General features: G+C 51.4%; 2 protein-coding genes across 5 annotated transcripts in view; one reads left to right on the forward strand and one right to left on the reverse strand.

Moving 5' to 3' along the window:
- The window catches only part of TMEM143 (transmembrane protein 143), a 29,474-nt gene that overhangs the window by 1,212 nt on the left and 2,555 nt on the right, over window positions 1-25,707 (forward strand). Inside the window, exons 3-8 of one of the 4 annotated variants that reach the window (XM_027515277.1) lie at window positions 1,441-1,545; window positions 9,310-9,504; window positions 11,033-11,160; window positions 12,100-12,379; window positions 17,428-17,617; window positions 18,214-19,299. In XM_027515277.1, the coding sequence (XP_027371078.1) occupies window positions 1,441-1,545; window positions 9,310-9,504; window positions 11,033-11,160; window positions 12,100-12,379; window positions 17,428-17,617; window positions 18,214-18,473 (1,158 nt within the window). In that variant the 3' untranslated portion in view covers window positions 18,474-19,299. Of the gene's footprint in view, window positions 1-1,440; window positions 1,546-9,309; window positions 9,505-11,032; window positions 11,161-12,099; window positions 12,380-17,427; window positions 17,618-18,213; window positions 19,300-25,707 lie in introns of those variants that run through there. The other 3 variants (XM_027515278.1, XM_027515280.1, XM_027515279.1) reach the window with 3 other exon arrangements.
- On the reverse strand, window positions 20,954-25,345 carry EMP3 (epithelial membrane protein 3). Its single transcript, XM_027515281.1, has 5 exons — window positions 25,020-25,345; window positions 23,893-24,047; window positions 23,575-23,677; window positions 22,362-22,502; window positions 20,954-21,240 (listed from the first exon to the last, which is right to left on the reverse strand). The coding sequence occupies exons 2-5, from the start codon at window positions 23,968-23,970 to the stop codon at window positions 21,071-21,073; spliced, it is 492 nt and encodes a 163-aa protein (XP_027371082.1). The 5' UTR covers window positions 23,971-24,047; window positions 25,020-25,345; the 3' UTR covers window positions 20,954-21,070.

Below are 25,707 nucleotides of genomic sequence, written 5' to 3' on the forward strand. Positions count from 1 at the left end.
CATGGGGTTGCAGAGAATTGGACACGACTGAGCGACTTCACTTCACTTACCCTTTATAGGCCCAGGTGAGCGAGGAGTGAGTGGGAATGCTGGGGACTGACTGCCGAGATGTAGATGAAGCAGCGATTCCAGACTCTAGCTCGTTCTGGGGGCTTGAACAAGCACTCACACTTGGGTGGTTTTACCCTCTACAAAACGGGTATGATCTTCATCTTCGTCATTACAAGGACTACTCCCTAATAATAATTATTGTACCAATGAAACAATAATCATATTACACTGAGCTCTTATTATATGGCACCGTGCTAAGCATTTTCCGCATATAATTGAATAATGAACAACCCAGTAAGAGGTACCACCATCATTCCCTCTTTACAAAGGAGATAACTAAAGCAGAAGGGCAGTGACTCACCTAAGGTCATGACTAGTGACTCAGATTTGAACCAAAGTGTACTGACTATAGAGCAGGGTGGGGATTAGGTGAGACAAGTAGATACTTGCTCGACCCTAAGAGCTTAAGTTCTTACCCCACTGTCACCTTCATACTTGTGATTATTTTTTATCATCATTCCTTCATTTAATAATTATTACTTGATGACATCACTGACTCAATGGACATGAGTTTGGGTAAACTCTGGGAGTTGGTGATGGACAGGGAGGCCTGGCATGCTTTGGTTCATAGGGTCACAGAGTTGGACACAACTGAGCGACTGAACTGAACTGAAATGCCTCTGTATGGCCTAAGTTCTATGCTGGGCTTTATCCATATACAGAAGTATATATATACACACACAAACACACATTTAGATATATGGACACATGTAATCACATCAAATTGTCACTATCGATTTTTTCAGAAAGAGGGTGTGATCCTCTGTTGCCAAAGGAAACAGACTCAGAGAGGGGATGGCATTCACCCAGGGCACTGAGGTAGAAATGCTAAAATAGTGGGTAAATCTGTGTGCTCTGGACCAGGCCTGGTCTAGAGTCTCAGCTTCTCTTTTATGGACAGTGTGGCCCTCAGAAAGTGACTTTCCTAAACCTAGGTGTCCCCTCTGAACAATGAGGGTTATAATTCCATCAGCCTTCTTGTGTCCTCTGGAGGATGAGATCATGCCAGCAAACAGTTCCTGGCACACAAATAAGCATTGTGTGACTGCTGGCCAGTAAGTATCAGAGTGGTAACTTGAAACCCTAGCTCTTTAAGCCATCTGTTTTTCACTCTTCAGGGCTACCTCAGTTTCTTTCAGTGAAATTTATCAGTTCTCTCCCCCTCCCCACCCCCCCAAAAAAACCCACAAAATTTTAAAGAGCCCAGAGCTCTGATTGTCTGTCTGGGTTGCCCAGGAAAGAATCCCAACCCCCCACCCCCACCCCTCCGCCCCACCATGAGGAAGGAGAGAGAGGCCTAAAGAGATGTTTTGCTTCCCGAGGTAATAGGAGTTCCATTCCACTCCTGCGGAGAAGGCTGCCTTGGAGGAGTTCACAGCCCACGTGGACTTTTGTACCTTGTTCCACTACCATCACGTCCTGACCCAGCTGCAGGTGAGAACCAGGACCCTGTGGCCCTGTTGTCCTTGTTTGCTTATCTGTTCATTCAGCAAAAATTCTCTGAGTGCTTACTTGGAGTCCAGCCCTCTTCTAAGCATCAGGGATGCAGCAGTGAACAGGACAGATGAAGCCATGCCCTCTGGAGCTGATATTCCAGGTGGGAAGATGATAAATGAATAAATAAGGGACTTGCCTGGTGGTCCAGTGGTTAAGACTCTGAGCTTCCAATGCCGGGGCTGCGGGTTCAATTTCTAGTCAGGGAACTAAGATCCCACACGCCGTGTTGTTCAGTCACTTGGTTGTGTCTGACTCTTTGCCACGCCATGGACTGCAGCACGCCAGGCTTCCCTGTCCTTCACTGTTTCCCTGGTGCTCAAACATGCTCCAACTCATGTCCATTGAGTTGGTGATGCCATCCAACCTTCTCATCCTCTGTCGCCCCCTTCTCCTCTTGCCCTGAATCTTTCCCAGCATCAGGGTCTTTTCCAATGAGTCGGCTCTTCAGCATGTAGTGTGGCCAAATTGAAAACAAAAAATGTAAAATATGACACCCAGGAGTGGTAAGTGCCATTGAAGGTGGGATGGAAAGCGATGAGAAAAGGGCCTGATTTAGACAGGGTGGTCAAGGAAGGCTTCTCTGAGGAGGTGACAGATAAACTAATACCTGGGTGAACTGAGGCAGTCAACTCGATGGGTGTCTGGGGATGGACATTTCAGGTAGAAATGTCCTCTTTTTCAAGGAAAAACGTTGAGAAAACGTTCTTTTTCAAGAGAAAAGCAATTGCAAAGGCCTGAGGTGTAAGGGCCTGGAGTGTTGGGGGAATGGCAGTAGAACTACTGGCTGGAGGTAAAGAGGGCAGGAGGTGACAGCAGAGAGGGAGTGAGGGGACACTGTGCCTGGCCTTGTGGGTTGTGCTGGAGACGTGGCTTTTATGTAAGCGAGCTGGGAGCCGCCACAGGAGGGTTCAGAGCAGAGGCGGGTCATGAACAGATTCGGGTGTTAATAGGATTCTTCTGGCTGCTCAGCAGGGAACAGACCATCAGAGGCAGGGAGATACATTAAAGAGTCTATTATGTTTGTCCAGGTAAGAGATAATGGCAGCTCAGACAAGAGTAATAGCAGTGGAAGTGGTGAAAAGTGGTCAGGCACTGGTAATGGTTGGAAGGCATCAGCATTTGGCTGAGTGGGCGGGACCTTGAAGGAGAGAAAGAAGTCAGGGGGCCTCCAGCAGTTCATGCCCGCACCTCCTGAAGGATACGGCTGCCACTTACTGAGATGTGGAAAGCAGAGCAGAGACAGGTCTGCAGTGAAGACTGAGAGCTCAGTTTAGACTTAGAAATTTGAGCTGCCTCTTGGACAGCTGGGTGGAGAGATGGACTCAATGCCCATAGTCTGGAAGTCAAGGAAGGAGACTGGGCTAAGAAACAGTCCTGGGAGGATCTAGACAGTACAACCTACATGACCACCGGGGACATTAACTGAGCCCTGGGGAGTGAATGCTTCAAGATTCTCTCCCAGGAGCCCTTCAAGGACCAGATCTTTGGAATGTGCAAGGTTTGGACAACTCAGGCCTGCGGAATTAACCCTTTACTGCCCCTGCCCCCCATAGCTCCCCTCCTTGCTTTGGTGAGTAGCAGCTCTGGCCCCTCTGCATCAGGCTTATCAATTCCTTGCAGCACCAAGTAGCTGCCAGCAGCCCCATTGGCAGAAGAAGAAACCAAAGCTCCAAGAGGGCCCCGTTGAGCCCAAGATGAGGCAGGTCCCAAGTGGCAGAGCCAAGATTTGTGCTCCTGTCTGCTGGCCTCCAAGCTTTTCTCTGGGGCATCTCTGGCCTCTGGAGTCAGGATTCTTTTTCTTTAAAAAGTTATTTTTAAATGTTATGCAAATGTTTAACCATATTGAAACATAGAATATGCAGCAAAGACACACATTCTCACTGAGGCAGCATATTTTATTTTATTATTATTTATTTGTTTGGCTGCATTGGGTCTTAACTGGCACTCGAGATCTTTCGTTGAGGCACTCTAGTTTTGTCTCATGGGCTTAGTTGCTCTGTGGCATATGGGTTAGTTTCTGGACCAGGGATCAAACCCACATCCCCTGCATTGCAAGGCAGATTCTTAACCATCGAACCACTAGGGAAGTCCCAAGGCAGCAGGTTTTAAATGGAGACCCTGAGAGGGTAGGTAGAAACATCAGAGGTGAGTGAGACACACTGGGTTACCATTTGCTGATGACCTAAGACCCTTGAGGAAGCAGTTTGGAGCAGGCAAAGAACAAGAAGAGCCCCAGTTCAGACGCCAGCTTTGTCGTTCACTAGGAGTGAGGGCGACCTTGGCAGGTGCCCTCTCTCTGGGCCTCCTTTCCCTTGTGCATTCATTCATTGGATTCACTCAGTGCATGTTTACTGAGCACCTACTGTGTCCTGGAAGGTTCCAGGCCCCCGGCCTCAGTGGTGCGCCTGTGTATCTGCCTCATGGCATCACGTGCCAGGGAGAGAGACTGACCTTCCACAAGGTAAAGAAGTAAAATATGTTAAGAAGTACTAAGTACCACAGAGAGAGTGCCGGATAAAGTACAGGACGCCCAGCTTATTCATTTCCTAATTCTGCCATACCAAATGAGCATCCACTGGACGGCTTAAAACAAGAGATCTCTTCTTTGAGAGTTCAGGAAGCTGGAAGTCCAAAATCAAAGTGCTGGCAGGGTTAGTTTCTTCTGGAGCCTCAGAGGAAGGGACCCATCCTATGCTTTTCTCCAAGCTTCCGGCAGTCCGTGGCTTGTGGACACATCACTTTAATCTCTGTCTTCATCTTCACATCACTTTCTTCTTTGTGAGTCCTTTTCTGTCTCTTATAAGGACACTCTTATTGGATTTCAGTTCAGTTCAGTCGCTCAGTCGTGTCTGACTTTTTGCAACCCCATGAATCGCAGCACGCCAGGCCTCCCTGTCCATCACCAACTCCCGGAGTTCACCCAGACTCGTGTTCATCGAGTCAGTGATGCCATCCAGCCATCTCATCCTCTGTCGTCCCCTTCTCCTCCTGCCCCCAATCCCTCCCAGCATCAGAGTCTTCTCCAATGAGTCAACTCTTCGCAAGAGGTGGCCAAAGTACCGGAGTTTCAGCTTTAGCATCATTCCTTCCGAAGAAATCCCAGGGCTGATCTCCTTCAGAATGGACTGGTTGGATCTCCTTGCAGTCCAAGGGACTCTCAAGAGTCTTCTCCAACACCACAGTTCAAAAGCATCAATTCTTCGGCGTTCAGCCTTCTTCACAGTCCGACTCTCACATCCATACATGACCACAGGAAAAACCATAGCCTTGACTAGACAAACCTTTGTTGGCAAAGTAATGTCTCTGCTTTTGAATATGCCATCTAGGTTGGTCATAACTTTCCTTCCAAGGAGTAAGCGTCTTTTAATTTCGTGGCTGCAATCACCATCTGCAGTGATTTTGGAGCCCAAAAAAATAAAGTCTGGCACTTTCCACTGTTTCCCCGTCTATTTCCCATGAAGTGATGGGACCAGATGCCATGATCTTCGTTTTCTGAATGTTGAGCTTTAAGCCAACTTTTTCACTCTCCTCTTTCACTTTCATCAAGAGGCTTTTTAGTTCCTCTTCACTTTCTGCCATAAGGGTGGTGTCATCTGCATATCTGAGGTTATTGATATTTCTCCCAGCAATCTTGATTCCAGCTTGTGCTTCTTCCAGTCCAGCGTTTCTCATGATGTGCTCTGCATAGAAGTTAAATAAGCAGGGTGACAATATACAGCCTTGACGTCCTCCTTTTCCTATTTGGAACCAGTCTGTTGTTCCATGTCCAGTTCTAACTGTTGCTTCCTGACCTGCATATAGGTTTCTCAAGAGGCAGGTCAGGTGGTCTGGTATTCCCATCTCTTTCAGAATTTTCCACAGTTTATTGTGATCCACACAGTCAAAGGCTTTTAGGGCCCACCCTAATCCAATATGGTCTCACTTTGATACCTTAATTATACCTAAAAGACCCTTTTCCAAATGAGGTCATATTCTGAGGTTCCCAGGGGACAGGAATTTTTAGGGGACACTCTTCTACCCTCTAAACCCAGTTAAATTTGAATTTCAGATAAGCTATGAGAAATTGTTCTTTTTAAAGTAGAATTATGTCCATGTAAATACAATCCTTAAGTATTGCACAGGACATACTTAAACTGAAAAATTATTTATTGTTGATCTGGAAATACAGCTGAACTTGGTGTCCTGTATTTTATTTTTTGGCTAAATCTGGCAACCCTAATTAAGGAGAAAAAGAAAGGAGAGGTGTTTTTTGCAGTTTTAGGTGGAGTAGTCAGGGACAGCCTCACTGAGGGGGTGACATTTGAGCCTGAAGGAGGCCAGAGTGAGCCGTGTGGAGATCTGTGAGAATGTAAGTGCAAAGGCCCGGTGGCTGGAGTGTGCATGGTGTGTAGGAGGGGCTAGAGGTGAGTGAGTGAAGGGGCAAAGCTGGAGATGAGCCAGAGAGGGGCCCGTGGCCAGATCCTTCAGGGCCCTATGGGACACAGTGAAGACTTGGCTTTGACTCTGAGTGAGGTGAGAGCCAGGAAATGGCTCTGAGCGAACAGACGTGAGCTGAGTTCTGTTCCAAGAGGCGCCCTCTGGTGGTTGCCGGGAACAGACTGGGAGGTGAGGTTGGGAGCCGGGAGACTGGCGCGGCAGTCACGACTGCCCAGGAGATAAGTGGTCGGATCCTGGGTCTGTTTTGAATGGGTGCCATCAGGATTTGCTGATGGATTGAAGAAAGAGAGGAGTCCAGGATGACCAGAGGCTTTGGGCCTGAGCACCTGGAAGAATGCACTTCTCTGACATGGAGAAGATGGGGGTGAGGGAGAGCAGGATTGGGGAGGAATTTCAGGACCCCCTTTGGGACACAGAGGGCTTGAGAGTGGACTTGAGAGGAGGGAGGTGAGGGCCCTGGAGACGGCTGTTGGACTCATCCAGGCAGAAGGCGATGGTGGTGTGGACTGGGCAGGGCTGGTGGGGAGGAGAGAGCCTGGCGGAGTGGCTCTCTGTTTTGGAGGTGGAATCATCGTGATTAATAAGTCATGCAAGGAAAGGGAACAGCAGTGGTCACCCACCACATCCAGGTTTCTGGCTCGAAGCCATGGGCGGATGCGAAGTTCCCAGAAGAGAATCTGGTTCGCAGTGGACGTTAGATGAATGCACTTCTCCCTCCTCCAGCTCTGAGAGTCCCTCACTCTCAAAGTGCAGCTCAGCCCCGGGAAAGGCATTTCTCAAGGTCATTCCGTGAATTTGAGAACATGGCCCATGGGACCTGCTCTGTCAGCCTGGCTGGAAGGACTTGGACACAGGCCTTAGTTCTGGGCCCCAGTACTGTTCTGGGCCAGCACGGGCCGGCCCTCAGAGTTAGTTCCCATGAGGACTTGCTGGGCTCGATTCTCTACTACATCATCAGACACCTGGCTCCGTTGTCTCGGAGACCCTGGACTTTCCGTCTCCAAACCTTTGCCCAGGCCATTCCTCCCACTTGGAATGTCCCCTCCCTGGTTTCCTTCCACTAACAAAAGGTTCCCTTGACCTTGATATGTTGTTCCTTAAGGCTGCCTCTCCTGAGAGACACACAGAGGGTGGGGTTTAGGGGCTGGTTTTATGGAGGGGTGCTTCCCTCTGGGGCTTGTTGGATAGTCTGGGACACATTATATGTCACCCTGAAACTCCATCTCTCTGTGAACAAATAGGCAAGCCACCTGGAAGCTTGCTCTTTAAAAAAAAATTGTTTTTTTTTTTTTCACATATTTATTTATTTGGCTGTGCTGGGTCTTAGTTGCAGCATGCAGGATCTTCCATCTTTGTTGTAGCACTGCAGGGTCTTTAGTCGTGACATGCAAACTCTTAGTTGTGGCATGTGGGATCTAGTTCCCCAAACAGGGATCAAACCTGGGCCCCCTGCATTGAGAGCACAGAGTCCTAACCACTGGACCGCCAGGGAAGTCCCTAGCTCTTTTTTTTTTTTTTTTTTCATGCATTCATTCATTCAGTCAACAATTTTGGGCAGCATTGATAGGTGCATAAGATGAGATGGACAAGGCATTACCCAGTTCTATGGGGACACTGAAGGTCATAGAGTTTGGATTTTATTCCAAATGCTATGAGAAGCCTCTGGAGGGATAGAGTCTGTTTATAATCTCAGTAAGCTCCTCGTGACAGCCACGTGGGAACTAGTTTGGACATGGTGGGAGAGTGGAAACCCGATGCACCTGTTTAGGTGCGAGGCAATGGTGGCTGGGACGAGAAGGCAGCAGTGGGATGGAAAGGAAGCTAGAGTCCAGAACGATTCAGAGAGTCTGCTGAATTTGCTAAAGATCAGATACGGGGGTGATGATAAGAAAGGAATCAAAGATGCCTCCAGGGTTCCTGATCAGCATCTGAATGGATCACAGTGCCATTTCCTGAAAGAAGACTGAGATGGGGAGGGGGAAGAAATGGAGAGTTTTCCTTAGATCATGTTAGATCTGAGATACCATTAGACATGGTATTAGACATTAGACATCCAGCTGGAGATGCCAAAGACATAATTGCCTATGAGAATCTGATGCTCAGGGGAGAGGCCAGGGAAGGTTGGGGGGAATAGCTTTGGGAGGGGGCATCCAGGATGGTTATTTTGCTGGAAGATGGGGATGGGAGGATGTGATCTTGTGGGCTTGACATGTTGGATTTGAGGCAACTGTGACATCCCAAAGAAATGTCAGGTAGAGAGTTTGTATTAGTTCCTATAAAGGCTTAGCTCTTGTAACAAGCAGACCCCACAAGGCAATGGCTTAAAGAAGGTGGAGGATTCTTCCTCTCCCATTTAACAGCCTTGTGGTAAGTTGGCCACGGTAGATGAGCAGCTCTGTTCCTCATGAGATGATGCCAGGCCCAGGTTCCTTCCATGTTGTTGCTCTGCCATCCCCTGAGGGCCCCGTCTTCATCTCTGTGGGCTCAGAACTCGGTTGTAGGCAGGAGAGCGTTCTAAGCTGTTAAGAACAAGGAACGAGTGGAAGGTGCAGGAGGGGCAAGAAGTATCTGTTACTTCTGCTCATATTCTGTGGATGAATTCTGGCCACACCTAGTCTCAAAGGAGGCTGGAAATGTAGTCTATCTGGGCAGCCCCACAGCCGCTGCCTTCTCTACTACTATGGGGGAAGGGGAAGTACTACTGTAATGCTGCTGCTGCTAAGTCGCTTCAGTCGTGTCTGACTCTGTGTGACCCCAAAGACGGCAGTCCACCAGGCTCCCCGGTCCCTGGGATTCTCCAGGCAAGAACACTGGAGTGGGTTGCCATTTCCTTCTCCAATGCATGAAAGTGGAAAGTCAAAGTGAAGTTGCTCAGTCATGTCCGACTCTTAGCGACCCCATGGACTGTAGCCCACCTGGCTCCTCTGTCCATGGGATTTTCCAGGCAGGAGTAATGGAGTGGGGTGCCATTACTACTAAACATCCCCACAAACTGAACATGGATATTAGGTCTAGAACTTAGAGGAGAGGTCTGATTTGGAGATGTGAGTTGGGTAGTTACCTGCATGGAGATGGTGTTTAAGGCCATGGGAATGGTGAGGCAACATATTGTGAGCTTGAGGGGAGAGACAGGAAGAGGGCCCCAAATCCAGCCTTGGGGTAGCCCATTATTTAAAATATGGGGCCAGGAACATCCTTACATGTACCCACAATCCCTCACACTCTGACCTAGTCCATTTTTCTTCTCTCTGACTCTCTCCTCAGGCCTTGTATGACCCCATCAACCCGGACAGGGAGACTCTTGACCAGCCTTCACTTACAGACCCTCAGCGTCTGTCCAATGAGAAGGAAGTGCTTCAGGCCCTGGAGCCCCTGCTGGCCCAGGCCAACTTCTCCCCACTCACGGAGGACACCCTGGCCTACGCTCTGGTGGTCCATCACCCTCAGGATGAGGTCCAGGTGCTTGTCTTCCAGAAAACAACCCAAACTCCCAGGAGACCTTGGGCAGGGGTGGAGCCTTTGGGAAGCAGAGGCTGCTGGGAGCTGTAGTCCTGAACACTAGCCCATGTGGCACCTTTGGTGAAATAGAAAAAGGTGCCTCTTCTCAGGTAACTTCACTCCCACCTGTTGGAAAAGCATCATAAGCTACAGGTCTTCTTAGGACTAGAGACTCTATCACCATCTGCCTGCAAACTATTAAGAGAGCTGTCCTTTGGTGTGGGGGGTGGGGATTGATTCCAGTGCCTTTGAGGATATAGAAATCCTCAGAGGCTGAAGTCTCTTATATGGAATGGCATAGTATTTGCATATAACCTATGCATATCCTCCTGCATACTTTAAGTCATCTCTGATTATTTGTAATACCTAATACAATGTAAATGCTGTGTAAAAGAGTTGGTGATACCAGCAGATTCCAGTTTTGCTTTCTGGAATTAAAATTTTTTTCAGTCCTATAGTTGGTTGAATCAACAGATGTGAAACCTGCAGTTATGGAGGGCTGACTATAATAAATAATACAAAATACTCACCATTAAAGTCAACAAAATATGGGAATTCCTTGGCAGTTCAGTGGTGAGGACTCAGCGCTTTCACTTCTGGAGCCTGGGTTCAATCCCTGGTCGGGAAACTAAGATCCTATAAGCCGCATGGCACAGCCAAAAGAAAAAGTCAACAAAATACTAATAATCAAAATACTAAACACTGTTAGTATTATCATCAAAATACTAAAAATCACCACATTTTGGTGATTTTAAGTTGTGCTGTTTTCTAAAGTCAGACTTAACCGTCTCTGAAATTGGATTGTGACTTAGAAGCAGTAGTGTGGCATGGTTTGAAAAGTGAAAGTGAAAGTTCACTCAGTCGTGTCCGACTCTTTGCGACCCCATGGACTATACAGTCCATGGAATTCTCCAGGCCAGAATACTGGAGTGGGTACCCTTTTCCTTCTCCAGGGGATCTTCCCAACCCAGGGATTGAATCCAGGTCTCCTGCATTACAGGAGGATTCTTTACCAGCTGAACCACCAGGGAAGCCCAAGAATGCTGGAGTGGATAGACTATCCCTTCTCTAGCAGATCTTCCCAACCCAGGAATCGAACCGGGGTGTCCTGCATCGCAGGCAGATTCTTTACCAACTGAGCTATCAGGGAAGCCCCTGTTGAGTAGTTTAATTGACAATATATTTTCCCTTTTAGTTGCTTCATAAAATGATAGAGTACCTTAAAATCAGTGGCATTATAGATGCTAGGAAATATGGTCATGAAGATGACTATGACGTGGATGGTGCCATCTTGGATGGTGTGTCCTTGTGCAGTGTACAACGTGAACAACCATACATGGCTGTCTGTCTGCACACTGGATGATGATGAGTCTGGGAAGTAGGTGGGGAGGCAGAGGATCACTGGGGGTGAGGCATGTAATTCTAGTATCCTGCATACACCGTGGCTTATGCTCAGCTGCTTTTGCTTCCTTCTCCCTCCCTTTGGCAGGTGACAATAAATTTGGACCAGTATATCTACATGCATTTCTGGGCCTTGGGCCAGCGAGTTGGGAAGATGCCCCGTAAGTCCAGCGTGGGCTCCAAGCGTTTCTTCTTCAAATCACCCCCTGCAGAGAGGTGAGGCGGCCCCTGTTCCCCAGCTGCAGCAAGAGGGAGCAAGGTTAGAGTCGAGAGGGGACGGACAGGTCAGTGTCTGGATTTGGGTGTCTGGGACCTGGGTGGGATGTCAAGAAAGGAGAAAGGGTCAATGAAATACTGCCTCTTCTTCCCAAGGAGAAATAAGACCTGCAATTCTTAGGGGAAGAGAAGGGCTAGGGACATTTCTCTCCGTTTTCCAAATGAGGAAAACTGAGGCTCAGAGAGGGAAGGCCACATTCTGAAAAAGTGGTACCACCAGGTTTCTGAAGAACACTATGTTTTTAACACGTAGTTAGATACAGATATTGTTAGGAGAGCCATATCGTCTCACAGTTGGCCAGGGGGCCTGTCAGTCACCCAATCGGTCTGGAAATCAGACTATCAAATATGGTTACGAATTCAGAGACAAAAACCAAAGACAAAAAGCCTCTCATATCCCTTAAACCAGTAATTCCACTTCCAGGAATCTATTCCAGGGAGATATTTATACTTGCAGACTGTCTATTTAATTATTTTAATTATCTGTCTCTCATGCTGGACTATAAGCTCCACAAAGGCAGTGACTGACTCATTTTGTTGTCTCTCCAGAGCTAAATAGCACTCCTTGGCACCTAGCAGATACCCTGAAATATATATAGAATTTGGGTTTGAACATTAACTAAAGAATTTTTATTCAGCTCTCATTTATCAAGTCCATAAAATCAGAAGCAACCTATGTGTCCAATAATAGGGGATTGCATCATGTTAGTGATCCCCTCTAGTTGGGCACTTAGCTTACTTCTGACTTTCCTCTCACCATTTTTAAGTAGCTTTTAAAATGATGGTGTGACTTCAGAGCCAGCGAGAATGACCTAGGGTTGGAGGGGGACTCCCGGGGGCTGTTCTGACTGTCCTCGCCCCTCCATCTCTGGCCATCAGGAGATACTTTAAGCGGGTGATACTAGCAGCCCGAACGAAGAAGGGTCACTTAGTGCTGAAGAGCTTCAAGGATACACCATTGGAGGGTCTGGAGCAGCTGCTGCCCGAGCTGAAGGTGCGCACGTCCACCCTGCAGCGTGCCATCCTCAACGTCACACTGATCGTCTCGGGTGTAGTGTTCTTTGTCAACGTGGGCATGGTGGTGCTCTCTGACCTCAAGATGGCCACCTCCCTGTTGCTGCTGCTCTTCGCTGCTTTCATGGGCCTGCGGGCCGCCAAGGTACGTGACCCCCAACCAAGCCTGCCCTTTGATGGTCAGCTAGAGGGTCAGGCCACCCTGTCAGTTTGTTTCTTTTTTTTTGTGGATGATTCCTGCTTCGGGTTGGCCTTTCTTTCCCTTCCTTATTCACTCAACACAACCTTGGGAGGGTTTCTTGATCTCCCTGAGCCTCAGTTTTCTCATCTGGAAAATGGGCTTAATAAATAGCGAGACCCTCCTAGGAGGGCTATTGTGAGGAAGAGATGAGTGAATCTGTAATGAGCACTGGGTGCAGGGCTTGCACATGGCCAGTGTGACACAAGTGTTCACAGCCACTCACTGGGCACTTGGTGATGTGAAGGGTGTGTTTTAGAACAAGACTGCCTGGGTTTGAATCTATTTCTACCATCTTCTAGCTGTGTGACCTATTCTTTTAGCGTGTGTGTATGTGAGAGAGAGAGAGAGAGAGAACCATGTCATGTGGCATGTGGGATCTTCGTTCCCCAAGCAGGGATCGAACCCATGCCCCCTGCAGTGGAAGTGCGGAGTCTTAACCACTGGAGTGCCAGCGAAGTCCTAAGCTATGTAACCTTGAACAAGCTGCTTAAACCTCTCTGTGCATCTCAGAAGCAGAGATGACAGTGAGTTGTGGTGGTGATTAAATGCATTAATGCGCTGAACATGGAAAACAGAGGCTGGTGCACAGTACAGACGTGTCATATGAGAGTTCACCGTTACCTTTATTCCTATTATTACTGACTGGGCTCTTGTCCGCTGAGTCTGGGCTTCCCCACCGCCAAGCTCTGGGACCAGGGCCTGTGTTTTGAACAAGCTGCTTTCCTGATCCTGCTACGTGTGAGTGCAGGGCTGCCCCATCCAGTTGTACAGGTTGTTCATCATCCAAGGATTCATGGCCGAAGGGACAGGTGGGCGCTGGAATCCAGCTTGTGCTTTGCTTGCTGAACCTCAAGCTCTGCCTTGAGGCGGCTACCTTTTACTGATTCTCCCTGGGGTTGGCACTGGCCCCAAGAGTGCGAACTGGCGCGAATTGTCCATTGTACCTGATCATTCACTTGCTGGTTCATTGATTTTCAAGCTGTTTTCAGCCATCCCAACGGGCTCTTAGGAAGCCTGGTAATAAATCCCACAGATAATAACCAGGCTGCGCTGGCTGAGCAGGGAGCACTTCCTGCTGAGGACCAGGGGTCGGGTGTCATTTGAGGGAAGCTCTGAAAGGCGGGGATTGAGCCTGGTGGAGAAGGGGCGTGGTGAGCACAGCCTGGGGAATCTCACAGGGATGGGGTCTGGCGTGCAGGATGGAGAAGCAAGGCCCCAGAGGGGTGGCGAGGGCCTTGAATGCCAAGGCAGGGGCTCTGGGCTTCGTCCTCAGGGCAGAGGGGAGCCACAGAAGGGCTGTAAGCAGAGAGGGAATGTGGCAACCACAGACTGGATCAGAGGGGCAGGGGGAAGAGGGTGTTGAGCTACTCTGGGGAGGACATGCGCCTTTTCAGCCCAGGGAGGACCATTGTCCCACCTCTCAGTGGCCCTTGGGGATGGAGAACTCTTGAGTCTCTTGGGCTCAGACACCCAGTTTAAAGCCCAGTTCACCTGTTCATTTACTGATCCCTTTTAGACATTTTTCCATGCCCCAGGCTGAGCCTCCTTAAGTTCATTCTTTTTTTATTTGGCTTGTCATATCTCCATTCTCCAACCACGGACTGAACCCGGGCCATGGCACCAAAGGCGCCAAATCCTAATCTCTAGACTACCAGGGACTCCCTCCGTGCCTTAAATGCAGGCCTCCCTGGCCTCTGTCCAGCTGCCCACAGAGCATCCATCTTCCCCTGAAACCCCCTTCTCCTCCCCAGCTCCGCATCTCGGGACAGTTGCTCTGATCAGACACCTGGGAGGCTGATTTTGCAGCAGGATATATGGCCCTCTTCCTACCCTTCCCCCAGAGAGCTCATCCACTTCCACGGTTTCCACAAGCTGCTCCCCCGTGCCTCCTAGATCCAGGAGCTCCGCACTCAAGTCTGGAGCAGCCACGTGGAGGACAGCGTCTCTCCTACCTGCTCCTCCTCCTGGTTCTCCATCTGTGGATGGCCCTGTTGTCCCCAAATCACTGACTAGACCTCTGGAAATTACCCTGCCCCCCAACCTGTCAGTCCTCAGCCTGTCCTTCCTGCCCCCCAGTGCTCTGCTCCCCAAGCTCCCTGTGCCCGTCTCCCCTCCTCTGTCTCGGCTCCAGCTCAGATCCTCTTCCTAGCCTTCCCCCACCCAGTGATCCCCTCTAGCCCATCCCAGATGGCCCCTGGGCTGGCCCTGCTCCTCCCTTGCTCACAACCTGGCCTCAGAGACACTGCTTCTTCAGCCTCATCTGACACAATTCTCAGCTTCAGCTCCACCAAAATATACTTGTAGCTCCTCCCACCGCTACTTTTCTCCCCTTCTCTCCCTTTGCATATGCTGTTCCTCCTTCTGAAACATACTCTCCCCTGGAGGAGGGCACAGCGGCCTACTCCGTATTCTTGCCTGGAGAATCCCCATAGACAAAGGAGCCTGGTGGGTACAGTCCATGGGGTCGCAGAGTCGGACACGACTGAAGCGACTTAGCACGCATGCATGCATCCTTTTGCTAGGCTGACCAACCCCTCCTCACCCTCATCTCAGAGGCTCCAGAAAGCCCTCCCAGACTTCCTGAGCTGAGGGGGCTCCTGACATGTCCTGGTTCCCCGGGGAGGCCCGTGGGGCAGCCTGAGAAGGTTGTCGAGCTGGCATCCCAAAGATGCCTCAGGGCTGGTCCTGCCCTGGAAGGAGAGGCGTGGGGCCCGTGGACAGACAGCCACGTGCCTGACCGAGGCGGCAGTGGGCCCTGTAGGAACCCAGGGATGTAGCTGCTTGTCTGTGGAAAGCGATGTCTATCCTGAACCTTGATGATAAGACAGTGTTTTTCAAGAAAAGACTGGAAGCCACTTGGCCTGTCCCAAGGCCCAGAAGCCCAAGAGAGCAGGGCGCGCTCAGGGCAACCATCTGGGTAGACTGGGCTCATTCAACACGGGCTGCATTCATGGGAGAGGAGCAGGATATTGAGTGGGAGTAATCCCTGGGGCCAGGCCACAGAGTTTGGAGTCTCTGAGGGCACTAGGGAGCTATTTGAGGGTGTGAGCAGGGGAGGGGCAGGCTCAACTCTGGGGCTTTGCAGAGAGAAGGGAGTAGGGGAGACTGAGGCCTGGGAGGAGGCTGGGTGATGCATTAGGTGGGTTGGACAGGAGGGGACAGGGCAGAGAGGGTCAAGGCAGGAGGATGGGGCCAGAGAGTGACAGGCTGGCGAGGAGGGGGCAGGATGGTGCCAGGGCTCTGATCTGTGATGGCGTAGATGGTGGGGCCACCCCAGATACGGACCCCAGGGGAGGAGGAAGGAGGGACTGAGGAGTTGGATAAGGAGAGACACTGCGTTCAGCGTGGGCCTTGGTGAGTGTCTGAGGGCCATTTAGCTGGCCAGTGGTGAGCCCTCTCCAGGGAGAGGTCTGGCCTCACGTGTCTGCCTCGGAATGGCATGACCTGCTCACTTAGCCTGCGAGAATTCCACTCCATAAGCCTGGCAGAAACGGGCACACAACCCAATGTATTTTTCATAACAGTCGCGAATGCATCCAATTCCTGCATCTTGCCTCCAACCAAAGAAATTGGCGATTCGTTCCAATGCAGGGACATAAACTGACTGTGCTGGCCTTGTAAGAAGAGAGTGCAGTTCACACAGAGCGTGTCATTGGGACCGTGCAGGCCATTTCAGCGATTTTCCAGGGCTGTGTTCATTTCAGAGGCATTTCACCATAGGTTTCCACGTAGGGTGGGCAACACTCTTTGGGCAGAAGATACTTCAATAACTAAGTACGTGTGACCTGCCAGCTTCTGTGCCATGTTTTATTAACTTCTGGTGCCCCTTCTGTCATTTGCCTTGGCTCACAGACAGGGCTACCCGAAGACTTAGGTTTTGGCCACAGCCTCATAGCTGGAGGGGCAGAGAGAGGACTGGCATCCAGGCCTGCAGGCCGCAGGGCCCAGCAACCCTGAACTCACTTGGTGGATGAAAGGACGAATCTGGGTGGATGAATCTGAGTTCGAGTCCCAGAGGGCACTGATGGGCTCTCATCTCCCTCTTCAGGGACAACAGGAATGAGGAAAGGGGTCCAGGCAGGAGGGATGGAGGGTGGGGAAGGGGTAGCCAGTAGACAGCTGGGCCCCAGACCCGCCTCTCCCTCATCAAGTATTTGTTGTCCATTAACACTTCTCTTCCAGCTTCCCTGGTGGCTCAGCAGTAAAGAATCCACCTGCCAATGCAGGGGACTTGGGTTCAGTCCCTGGGTTGGGAAGATCCCCTGGAGAAGGAAATGGCAACCCACTCCAGTATTCTTGCCTGGGAAATCCCATGGACAGAGGAGCCTGGCGGGGTCACAAAGAGTCGGACAGGACTTAGCAACTAAACAACAACAACACTCTTTACAATATTTAAAACCTTTCAAAAAATTTCAAACAAATGCACAGATGGAATAGTATGATAAGCTCCTCTGTTGTCAGCACCCAGCATCAACAATTAGTAACAATCAGGTTTCACCTAAAGACACCCCGCCCGCCCCTACCCCCCGCCCACCACCACTGGATTATTTTGAAGCAAATTCTACACATCATCTGGAAATACTTATATGTGTCTAGATGATAAGGACTTTAAAAAAAATTGTAATGAAAAGTGCCCAGGCTAAAACTCTTGTCTGTGAATCCTCGAACACATCCATTGTTACGTGGCTCAGATAAGCAAACCCGGGCAGCGGCCTCCGAGGCACTAGGGCCAGAGCGTGTGGGTTAAGCGTAAAAATACCTGAGCCGGAGAGGGCCGCAGAGGTCCCGGGAGCCCTTGGGAAGGGCGGTACCTGCCCGAGTGACCTAGGGGTGTGCGTATGGGTGGGGTTGTATATGGGTGCCTGTGTGATTGGGTGGGGTGTGTGTATGGGCGGGGCGTGGAGTCCCAGCAGGCCCCGCCCCTCCCCTCCCGGATTTTGTCCTGCATGCAGATGTTCGGACATCGGCGCAGCGCGCAGGCGCTGGAGCTGGCGCACATGCTCTACTACCGCAGCACGTCCAACAACGCAGAGCTGCTCAGCGCCCTAGTCCTGCGCGCACAGGACGAGCACACCAAAGAGACGCTGCTTGCGCACAGCTTCCTGGCCCGGCGGCCCGGGGGGGCAAAGGGCCCGCCGGAAGGTAGGCCCGCAGGGGCCAAGAGGCCCCACCCCTTTGCAGCCCCTCACTTGCTAGGCCCCGCCCCTTCCTAACACTGCTGGGCGCAGATGTGGCCCCACCTGGAACAAACTCCACCCCGCCACTACGGAGTCGAGAGTTCTCTTAGTCCCAGATGGCCTTGCCCCAGTGAGACTCCCGTCTCCACGATGCCCGCCTCCCAAACCCGGCTCGTGCTGGTGAACCGGATTCAACAGTCGGGACCCCTGACCCGGTTCCCATCTCGGTGGGCCTGCTCCTGGGATGACCTCAACCTCAACTGCGATAGGAGTCTTGGATCAGACTCCTGTTGTGGTATGCTCCCCACTCCCCGTCCGCTGCTTCCTATATGCCAACCCAAATACTCCCTTACTAGAGAGCCCAGATGGCTCCTCCCTGAACAAGAGTCCCTGGCTGGTCCCCGGATGAGAGCCCCAACGTTGAGCCTCCTAGGTTCTGTCCCACTCCGCTAGGCTTCTTCCAAACCCAGACACCTCTTATTCCTTGTCCTGCACCCTCCCCGCTGCCCACTCTTAGTCCTTCGGGTTGGTCTGACCTCACAACACCTGCCTCTCCCCCAGCAGAGACCTCCCAGTGGCTCCAGTCGGAGGTGGAGAACTGGCTTCTAGCCCAGTCAGGCTGTGACGTGGCCTTCAACGGAAAGAGGGCCCTGGCCCACCTGCAAGCCCTGCCCCCCACCGTCGGAATGTACCCGCCCCCAGGCCTCCCCAAACTAGACCTGTTGGCTACTCTCTCTTCCCCCAAGTCCGCACCTAGCGATGACAACTCCTTAGAGAAACCTCTCGGCCCAGCCCAACCCAGCCACCTGGTTGGGAACTAAGCGCCGCCTCCTCCTTGACAAGCTGTCGATCATGGCTAAGATGCTTCGCCACTCCCCAACTTCCAATTACTCGTTACCACTTCCGTTATGCTGTTTTCTTAAACAAAACCGCCCACTGAGGCAGCCCGCGGTTGCCAGGCGCCCCTCTTCCGATGAACAGCCAATCAAAGCTTTTTGGCTTTGCTTCTGGTCCATCTCTTACTCCCTCTTTCATCATAAAGTTCTAAACATAGTTTGGCTGAGGAGGGAGGGCCAGCCAATCACAGCCGTGCAATGCTACACACCACCAGGCCCAGTTGTTAAACTGTGCCCTCCGGAGGCCATATATCACTGTCTGTTTAGCCCGTACTGGGCAAAATGCCCATCATGTTCACCGAGGCGGAGCTCCAGCCTGCAGCCAATAAGAACCTTTTAGTCCGCTCCTCTGGCAAACTGCCAGTGAGACAGCTGCCAGGCACTATGAACCTTGGGCAGCCAGTTGTCCCTGCAGAGAAGCAACCAATCAGAATTTCTGAAGGAGACCTGCTCTTTCTATCAATTGCCGCTACTTATAAGGCAGGCCATTTGGTCAACTGCCCATCAGCTTGTCCAGGCTGAAGGGGTCGGGAGTTTTGTGCCCGGCACAAAGCTGTGGGCCAGGAGGAACCAGAAACCAAGGCTCGTGTCCACTCAGGCCCCAACAACAAAACTCAGGTGCCTTCGCTGCCCAGGCCCCTCACCCTTTCTACAGAAACTACCTCGGCCTGGATCTTGACTCCACCAGTGCCCTGTGCAATATTTATTGGTCTATCAATTTCTCCCAAAGGAATAAATCATGTTTCATAAATCTGGATGAGTCAGAGAGCTGCAGGGGTTGAAAAGAAGGAAGGTTTCGGAATCCTGGAAAGAAGAGACTCTGGGTCTTGGGGGAATGCATTTGGGTGGGTCCCCAGCTTCCCTAGGGCTTCCTTTGTGACTCAGCTGGTAAAGAATCCACCTGCAGTGCAGAAGACCTAGGTTTGATCCCTGGGTTGGGAAGCTGCCCTGGAGAAGGGAAAGGCTACCCACTCCAGTATTCTAGCCTGGATAATTTCATGGACTGTACAATGGGGGTCGCAAAGAGTCAGACACGCCTGAATGACTTTCACTTTTCCAGCTTCCCTGGTGACCCAGACCATAAAGAATCTGCCTGCAATGCAGGAGGCCTGGGTTTGATCCCTGGGTCGGGAAGATCTCCTGGAGAAGGGAATGGCTACCCACTCCAGTATTCTTGCCTGGAGAATTCCATGGACAGAGGAGCCTGGCAGGTTACAGTCCATGGGGTCACAGAGTTATAATGTACACGACTGAGCTACGAGCATGCACACACTGGCAAAGAAAGCTGTAGTTCTGGAGAGAGGCTGGGCTTGTAATTGCTGAATTCTGGGCTGCGTCACAGAAGAGGATCTTACGGAGGACCTGACTTCCTAAAACACTGGGTCTTCTGAACACCCGAGATAGAGCAGATTGTTCACTGCACAAAGACACACGGCCTAGGGGTGGGTTGGTCTAAAACCCGACCTCTCCCCTTCTCACAAGTGTCCTGATGTGAGGTTGAGCCTGGAGAAGGGGAGGGGGGAGGCATCTCATCTAGTTTTTACTAAGGTGTCGTGTGGACTAGAGGCACCGTTTGCAGAGGATGGGTGAAGAAGAGGGGCTGGGTTTCAAGAGGGAAATGGAAAAGTATCTTCCCAGAGGAAGTGTCAGGGAGGAAAAAAAGACCACTGTTAGCAATGAAGGTTCTTGGCCTTCTTAATCAGTTGAAATTGATAAAGAGGCCAGACAAGGAGTTCAGGCCTGCTATAGCGGGGAGGGAGGGAGAACGAGCTGGTCCCTTCTGTGGGGTGAGGGTAAGGGTGTGTCCAGGGGTGGGGTGGAGGGGTCCTTAGGTGGTTTGCCCATCCCCTTGCTGGTGTACGTGTGTAGTGCCCTGCTTTTGCTCCTGGCTCTTAGGAAGTGGCAGTTGGGCTTTTTGGTCTGTTTGTATCTTATTGTCCAGAATTTGCCCCTAATGCGCATGCACGCAGTTATTTTTAGTCTTTCATAGTTTCTTTACATTTTGTAACTGGAGGAGACCGATTGGCCAGGTGCAGGCATTACTGCACTGCAGTAAAGGGTCTCAGGTCTCAGTAACCTAGAACAAGACACACATCCTGCTTGGTTGAGAGAGAGAGACCCCTTGGCCAAGGAGGGACGGCTGGTTCTTACCTAGAAGTACCTGAATATCTAGGCTGGGAAGAATCCTGAGTCTTGCACCAGGAGGGCTGGGGTCCTTCAGTCTGTGGAAGGGGAAGGGCCGTCAGGACCGCGGGCTCCTGTGTCCCAGATTAGAAGGGGATGGGATGAGTTCGACGTTCTGAAGGCTGAACTGCTGGTGATGGGGGCTGTCCCAATTCAGGAATGATCAGGCGTGAGTAGCCAGGGTCCCGGGAGGAGGAAGGAAGGAAGGAGTCAAAGGCAGACCCGGCGGCTAAACAGTTTTATTTTCTGTTTAAAATAGAAAAGGAGGAAGGGTGGGGGCTTGCGGGTGAGATGGAGGGGCCGGGAGTCGGCTGGGGAACCAAGGGGAGGCGCAGCCCTCACTCCCGCTTCCGCAAGTGGATGTAGATGATGCCGCTGGCCAGGGCGAGGGGAAAGGCCACCCAGGCCAGGGCGAAGCAGTAACCAAAGCTGCCCCCCGACGGGCGGTCCGCCAGAATCTCTTCGGCATGAATGGCGTAGATCAGCGCCCCGGTAAACACCGCCACGCCTGCGGGGAGACGGGAACCACACGTCACGCTGGACCCGCAAAACAGGACTGCATTTCCCAACAACCCATGGGGCAAAGAAACCGCCTGAGGGCGAGTGCGCAGCACCACTGCCTACTGGGAGTTGTAGTTCACTCTAGAGCCGCGCCTTGGGGGCTGCTGCAGACTGGATTTGGGCAATTTAGTTGATCTTTTTGGGCCTCCGTTACTCATCCATTACATGGGACGATAATACCAACTTATCCATCTATCCATTCAAGGAATATTTTTGAGTGACTTTATACAAGCCAAGCACACAGGTAGTAAATTAATAGAACAAGAGGGAACCTAGAAACGAAATGCTCCCCCAAACTGATAACTATGATTAACTTTGCTCTTTGCACCTGAAGTAAAAAAAAAATGAAAAGTACATAAAAATCCCTTAAGTGTCTGATACAAGGTCGGTCCACAAGAAATAGCAACTGGTTGACATTATAAGACCACTGCTATTATGATTTAGAGTTCTCTCCTGGTGTTATTTGGAGAAGGCAATGGCACCCCACTCTGGTACTCTTGCCTGGAAAATCCCATGGATGGAGGAGCCTGGTAGGCTGAAGTCCATGGGGTTGCTAAGAGTCGGACACAACTGAGCGACTTCACTTTCACGAATTAGAGAAGGAAATGGCAACCCACTCCAGTTTTCTTGCCTGGAGAATCCCAGGGATGGGGGAGCCTGGGCTGCCATCTGTGGGGTCGCACAGAGTCAGACATGACTGAAGCGACTTACCAGCAGCAGCAGCAGCCTGGTGTTATTAATTAGCTACCTATCCCTACTGGCCTCCTTCTGTTCCTGGGATCTAGATTATTCATCCACAGCCCTTTCCCCATCCCTGGCTCCTTGAAGCTCTAAGTGCCAGTTGCCCCATGACTCAGAGACCCACACCACAAACCATCACTGAGACACTGAAAACTACAAGTTCCTTAAGTCCCTGGGGCAGAGAGGTAGCCAAAGGCAGAACCTCAGGTAGTCTTTGTGTTGTGGAGAATTGTTTTCTTTCATTAGGTGTCCATTCTTCCCCCCGCCCTCCCCCCATCCTCACAGGCCTCCTCCCTTCCTTTCAGTTCCCTGGGAAACCGTGCTCACTGGTGCAAAGCTGGCAGAAGCCAGTGGCATAGAATAGCCCTCCTCGCCGCATGGTGTAGAGCTGGAACATGAACAGGATGAAGGACAGACAGCAGAGGATGAGGGAAAGCACCATGAGGACTTGTACTGCCTTCAGCCAGCCTGCAATAAGGAGACAGGGGTGGAAGTTACAGCAGGTCCAGAGTTCAGCTCCACCTGCTTGCTCATCATTGCTCCCACCAACCGTTCTTCCATTTAGAGTCATTCAGCCTCAGATACTCAGTAGTTATCACTTATATCAACTTTGATCCCTATAACTTTCCTAAATTCCCTGAGGAATTCTAGAAGCCATTTGCAGATTCTTTAGGATTTTCTATATAAACATGCTCACTGGGAATCGAGACAGTTTTACTTCTTCTTTTCCCATCTTTTATGCCTTTTATTTCTTTTTCTTGCCTTGTTGCATTGGCTACCTCCAGTATGATGTGGTATCGAATTGTGAGAGCAGAAATTCTTCCTTTGCTCTTAGGGAAAAAGCATTTAATCTTTCACCTTCTTTGACTTAGAAATTTAAGCGGATGCAGCTCTGCCCCTTTAGAACTCAGATGCATCTGACCCCACTTCTTTTGAACCTTGCAAGGATTCAGTCTCACCTCTTTAGAACCTCAATGTGGTCCACCCCATTGGAACTTGGATAGTGTGGTCCCAGCCATCCATTCAGAACACCTGTCCTGCCTCTTTAGGACTTTGGGAACATGTTCTTGTCTTCTCAGAATCTTGAAAGCTTTCCCCCAATTCCTTAAACCTATAGCGTTGTGGCCTCCACTCCTAAATCATCAGGAGTGGGGTTTTTAACCTCAGCAGGTAAATAATCTTCCTGCAGGGCAGGAGACCTGGGTTCAATCCCTGGGTTGGGAAGATCCCTTGGAAAAGGGAAAGGCTACCCACTCCAGTATTATGGCCTGGAGAATTCCATGGACTATATAGTCCATGGGGTTGCCAAGAGTCGGACACGACTGAGCGACTTTCACTTCACTTCACTCTAGAACATGAGCATACTTCCGCGTCCCATCCAGAAAGGTGGGCCATCATACGTCAGCTTCAGTCACTCAGCATGGGGACCCATAACCTGCCCACTCAAACCTTGGGGGGTTCCCAATCCTTGGTCCCAGGAGGAGACTTGGGGTTATCCCTCCCTTCTGCAGACCCATCTCCAGCGCCCCTCACGCCTCACCGTTCTCACTGACGTTACTGCAGGCCCACGTTTTGTTGTCACTATTCCATGTGCAGTCATACCAGAGATTCAGGGACTCCTTGCCGGGGAGAGTCCACCAGGACTGGGATGGGTAGAGGAACAAGGGCAAAGTCAGGGAGACTAGGCAGGGTTGGGAAAAGGGCAAGGTGCCATGGGAAAGCATGGATTTAATAGCAAAGTGTGGGGTGGGGGCTTCCCGGGAAAGGGTAGGGTGAAGGCAGAGCTCACGAGGGAGTGCTAGGGCGAGGGAGCGGGGCCAGAGGGACAGGCGGGCCCCCGTCCTCCACGTTGGCTTACCTTGTCCAAAGTGGCCACGAAAAGCAGGATGAGAATGAGGATGTGGAGGGCAGAGACCACCAGCAGGAGGAGAGACATGGCTGTGTTGGAAGCCTGGGGCAGGAACGGTCACTTCAAGAGGTTGTTGGCACAGGGGCAGGTAAGATGCCTGAATCCTGGTGAGGAAAGGGGCTGAGTCCAGACTCCCAGGTCTAATGGAAAAGGGGGCTAGGAGCCCCAAACTTCTGGTCTGAGGGAGGAGGAGGCTGGGAGCTAGATGCCTGGTTGTGAAGGAGGAGGCAGCTGAGGGCAGGGACTCATGAATTTCCCAGGGCCTGGAGGGGGCCAGTGATAGACTTGGGTCCAGGAATGAGTAGGACTAGCAATTTGGCTCCCATCTCTGCAGAGCCCTGTCCCTGGGGACATATGGGCAAGGATGTGAAAAATTCCTATCATTGCCTATTCAGATAGATCAGAAGCTGAGGGCTGCCCCCAGAGATGGACAATCTTGACTCACCCCACTCCTCTCTTGGGGTGGAGGGAGGAAGGGGGACCCGGTGAGTCATCCGGTCGGTGACTCATCTCACCGCCCCCCCACCCCCCCGCCCCGCATGCCTCCAAGCACCAGGGAAACCCCAGCCCCTGTCTATGCCCACGAGGTCCCCACCCCACCCTGCCCTGCTGCCAGACCAGTGTCCACTGGACACCTTGTAGGGAAAATGGACAAGATCCATGTTGGGGGTGGGAGAGGGCCTGAGAAGAAGGAGCCAGCCCTCATGACCCTTCAGTGTCCAGAAAGGGCTGCGGTGGGGTGGTGGCGGGTGGTGGCTGGATTGTCTCCAGACTTCGGTTGTTCTCACGAGAAGCCCTGACCTCAGGGTCTTCCGGGGGGAGTGGACAGCATAGAGTAAAACTACAGGAAGTTTTTGGGTGGGTGGGGGGGTTCTGCTGGGAACCCTAAAATCGGTCGGGCCCCACCCCTTTCCAAGTCTCCACCCCAAGTGCCAAGAGTTCACTTCTTAAATTACAAGGATTTCCAAGGTTCTTCCAAGCTGGCAGGGAGGTGAGAGTGGGGGTCTCCTTTCCAAACTGCTGCATACCCAAGTAAAGAAAGAAATCACAGGCTGAATAACGGATTGAAAACTTACCGAGAGCGGCAGAAGTCGTCAGATTTGAGTCCGGTCCCTCAATCGGGCCTCCGTGCCCCGCCCTTCTCTTCCCTCCTTCCACCCTCTCGAGGCCCCCGCCTCTCACCGCCTTTCTCCCTCCCTCCGTCTCTCTGGCTCTCTCTCTCTTTCTTCCCTCCAATTCCGGAACCCTCTCTTCCCCCCTCTTTCTTTTTCTCGCCTTCTGCCTCTTGTCTCTCTCTCCTGTCCTCACGGTCTGTACCTCGATCCTGCTCCCTCTCTCCTCATTCTCCTGCTTTCTCTTTCTCTGGCCCTTTCAATATATACTGACCCTTTTATACCCACCCTCACCGCACCCAGCTGAGGTCGACAGCCAGAGGGAGGGACCAGGCACTCGCGTTCCTCCGTTCCTCCTTTTCTGGGCCCCCACCCACTGCCCCGACAGGCATCTTTTGGGGCTCCCCCTCCTGCGGTGGAGATGACACGTCCTTGGAGGGAAGGAAACAGAGCTGGGCCCTCAGGTGGAGCAAGCATCACGGGTGGGAGGATCTGATTCTCAGGCCTCTGCTCCCGGACCTGTCCCGGGAACCGACAGCTGCTTTGGGGCTTAGGACTGGATCCTCAGGGGGATGTCTGGGCTGGGAGATCAGATTCCTGCCGCGGGGAGTGGGCTGAGGACTTGTGGGGTTGGCACCCTGGTGAGAATTGG

The sequence above is a fragment of the Bos indicus x Bos taurus genome, chromosome 18 (assembly GCF_003369695.1).
Source record: "Bos indicus x Bos taurus breed Angus x Brahman F1 hybrid chromosome 18, Bos_hybrid_MaternalHap_v2.0, whole genome shotgun sequence".
In the NCBI taxonomy this organism is placed as follows: domain Eukaryota; kingdom Metazoa; phylum Chordata; class Mammalia; order Artiodactyla; family Bovidae; genus Bos; species Bos indicus x Bos taurus.

Excerpts from the sequence above, each read along its gene's own strand:
- EMP3 (XM_027515281.1), bottom strand. The coding sequence starts at position 23,970 with ATGTCTCTCCTCCTGCTGGTGGTCTCTGCCCTCCACATCCTCATTCTC. Across the intron at positions 23,678-23,892 it reads TCGTGGCCACTTTGGACAAG|TCCTGGTGGACTCTCCCCGG; the intron begins GTAAGCCAACGT and ends TACCCATCCCAG. Across the intron at positions 22,503-23,574 it reads CAGTAACGTCAGTGAGAACG|GCTGGCTGAAGGCAGTACAA; the intron begins GTGAGGCGTGAG and ends TCCTTATTGCAG.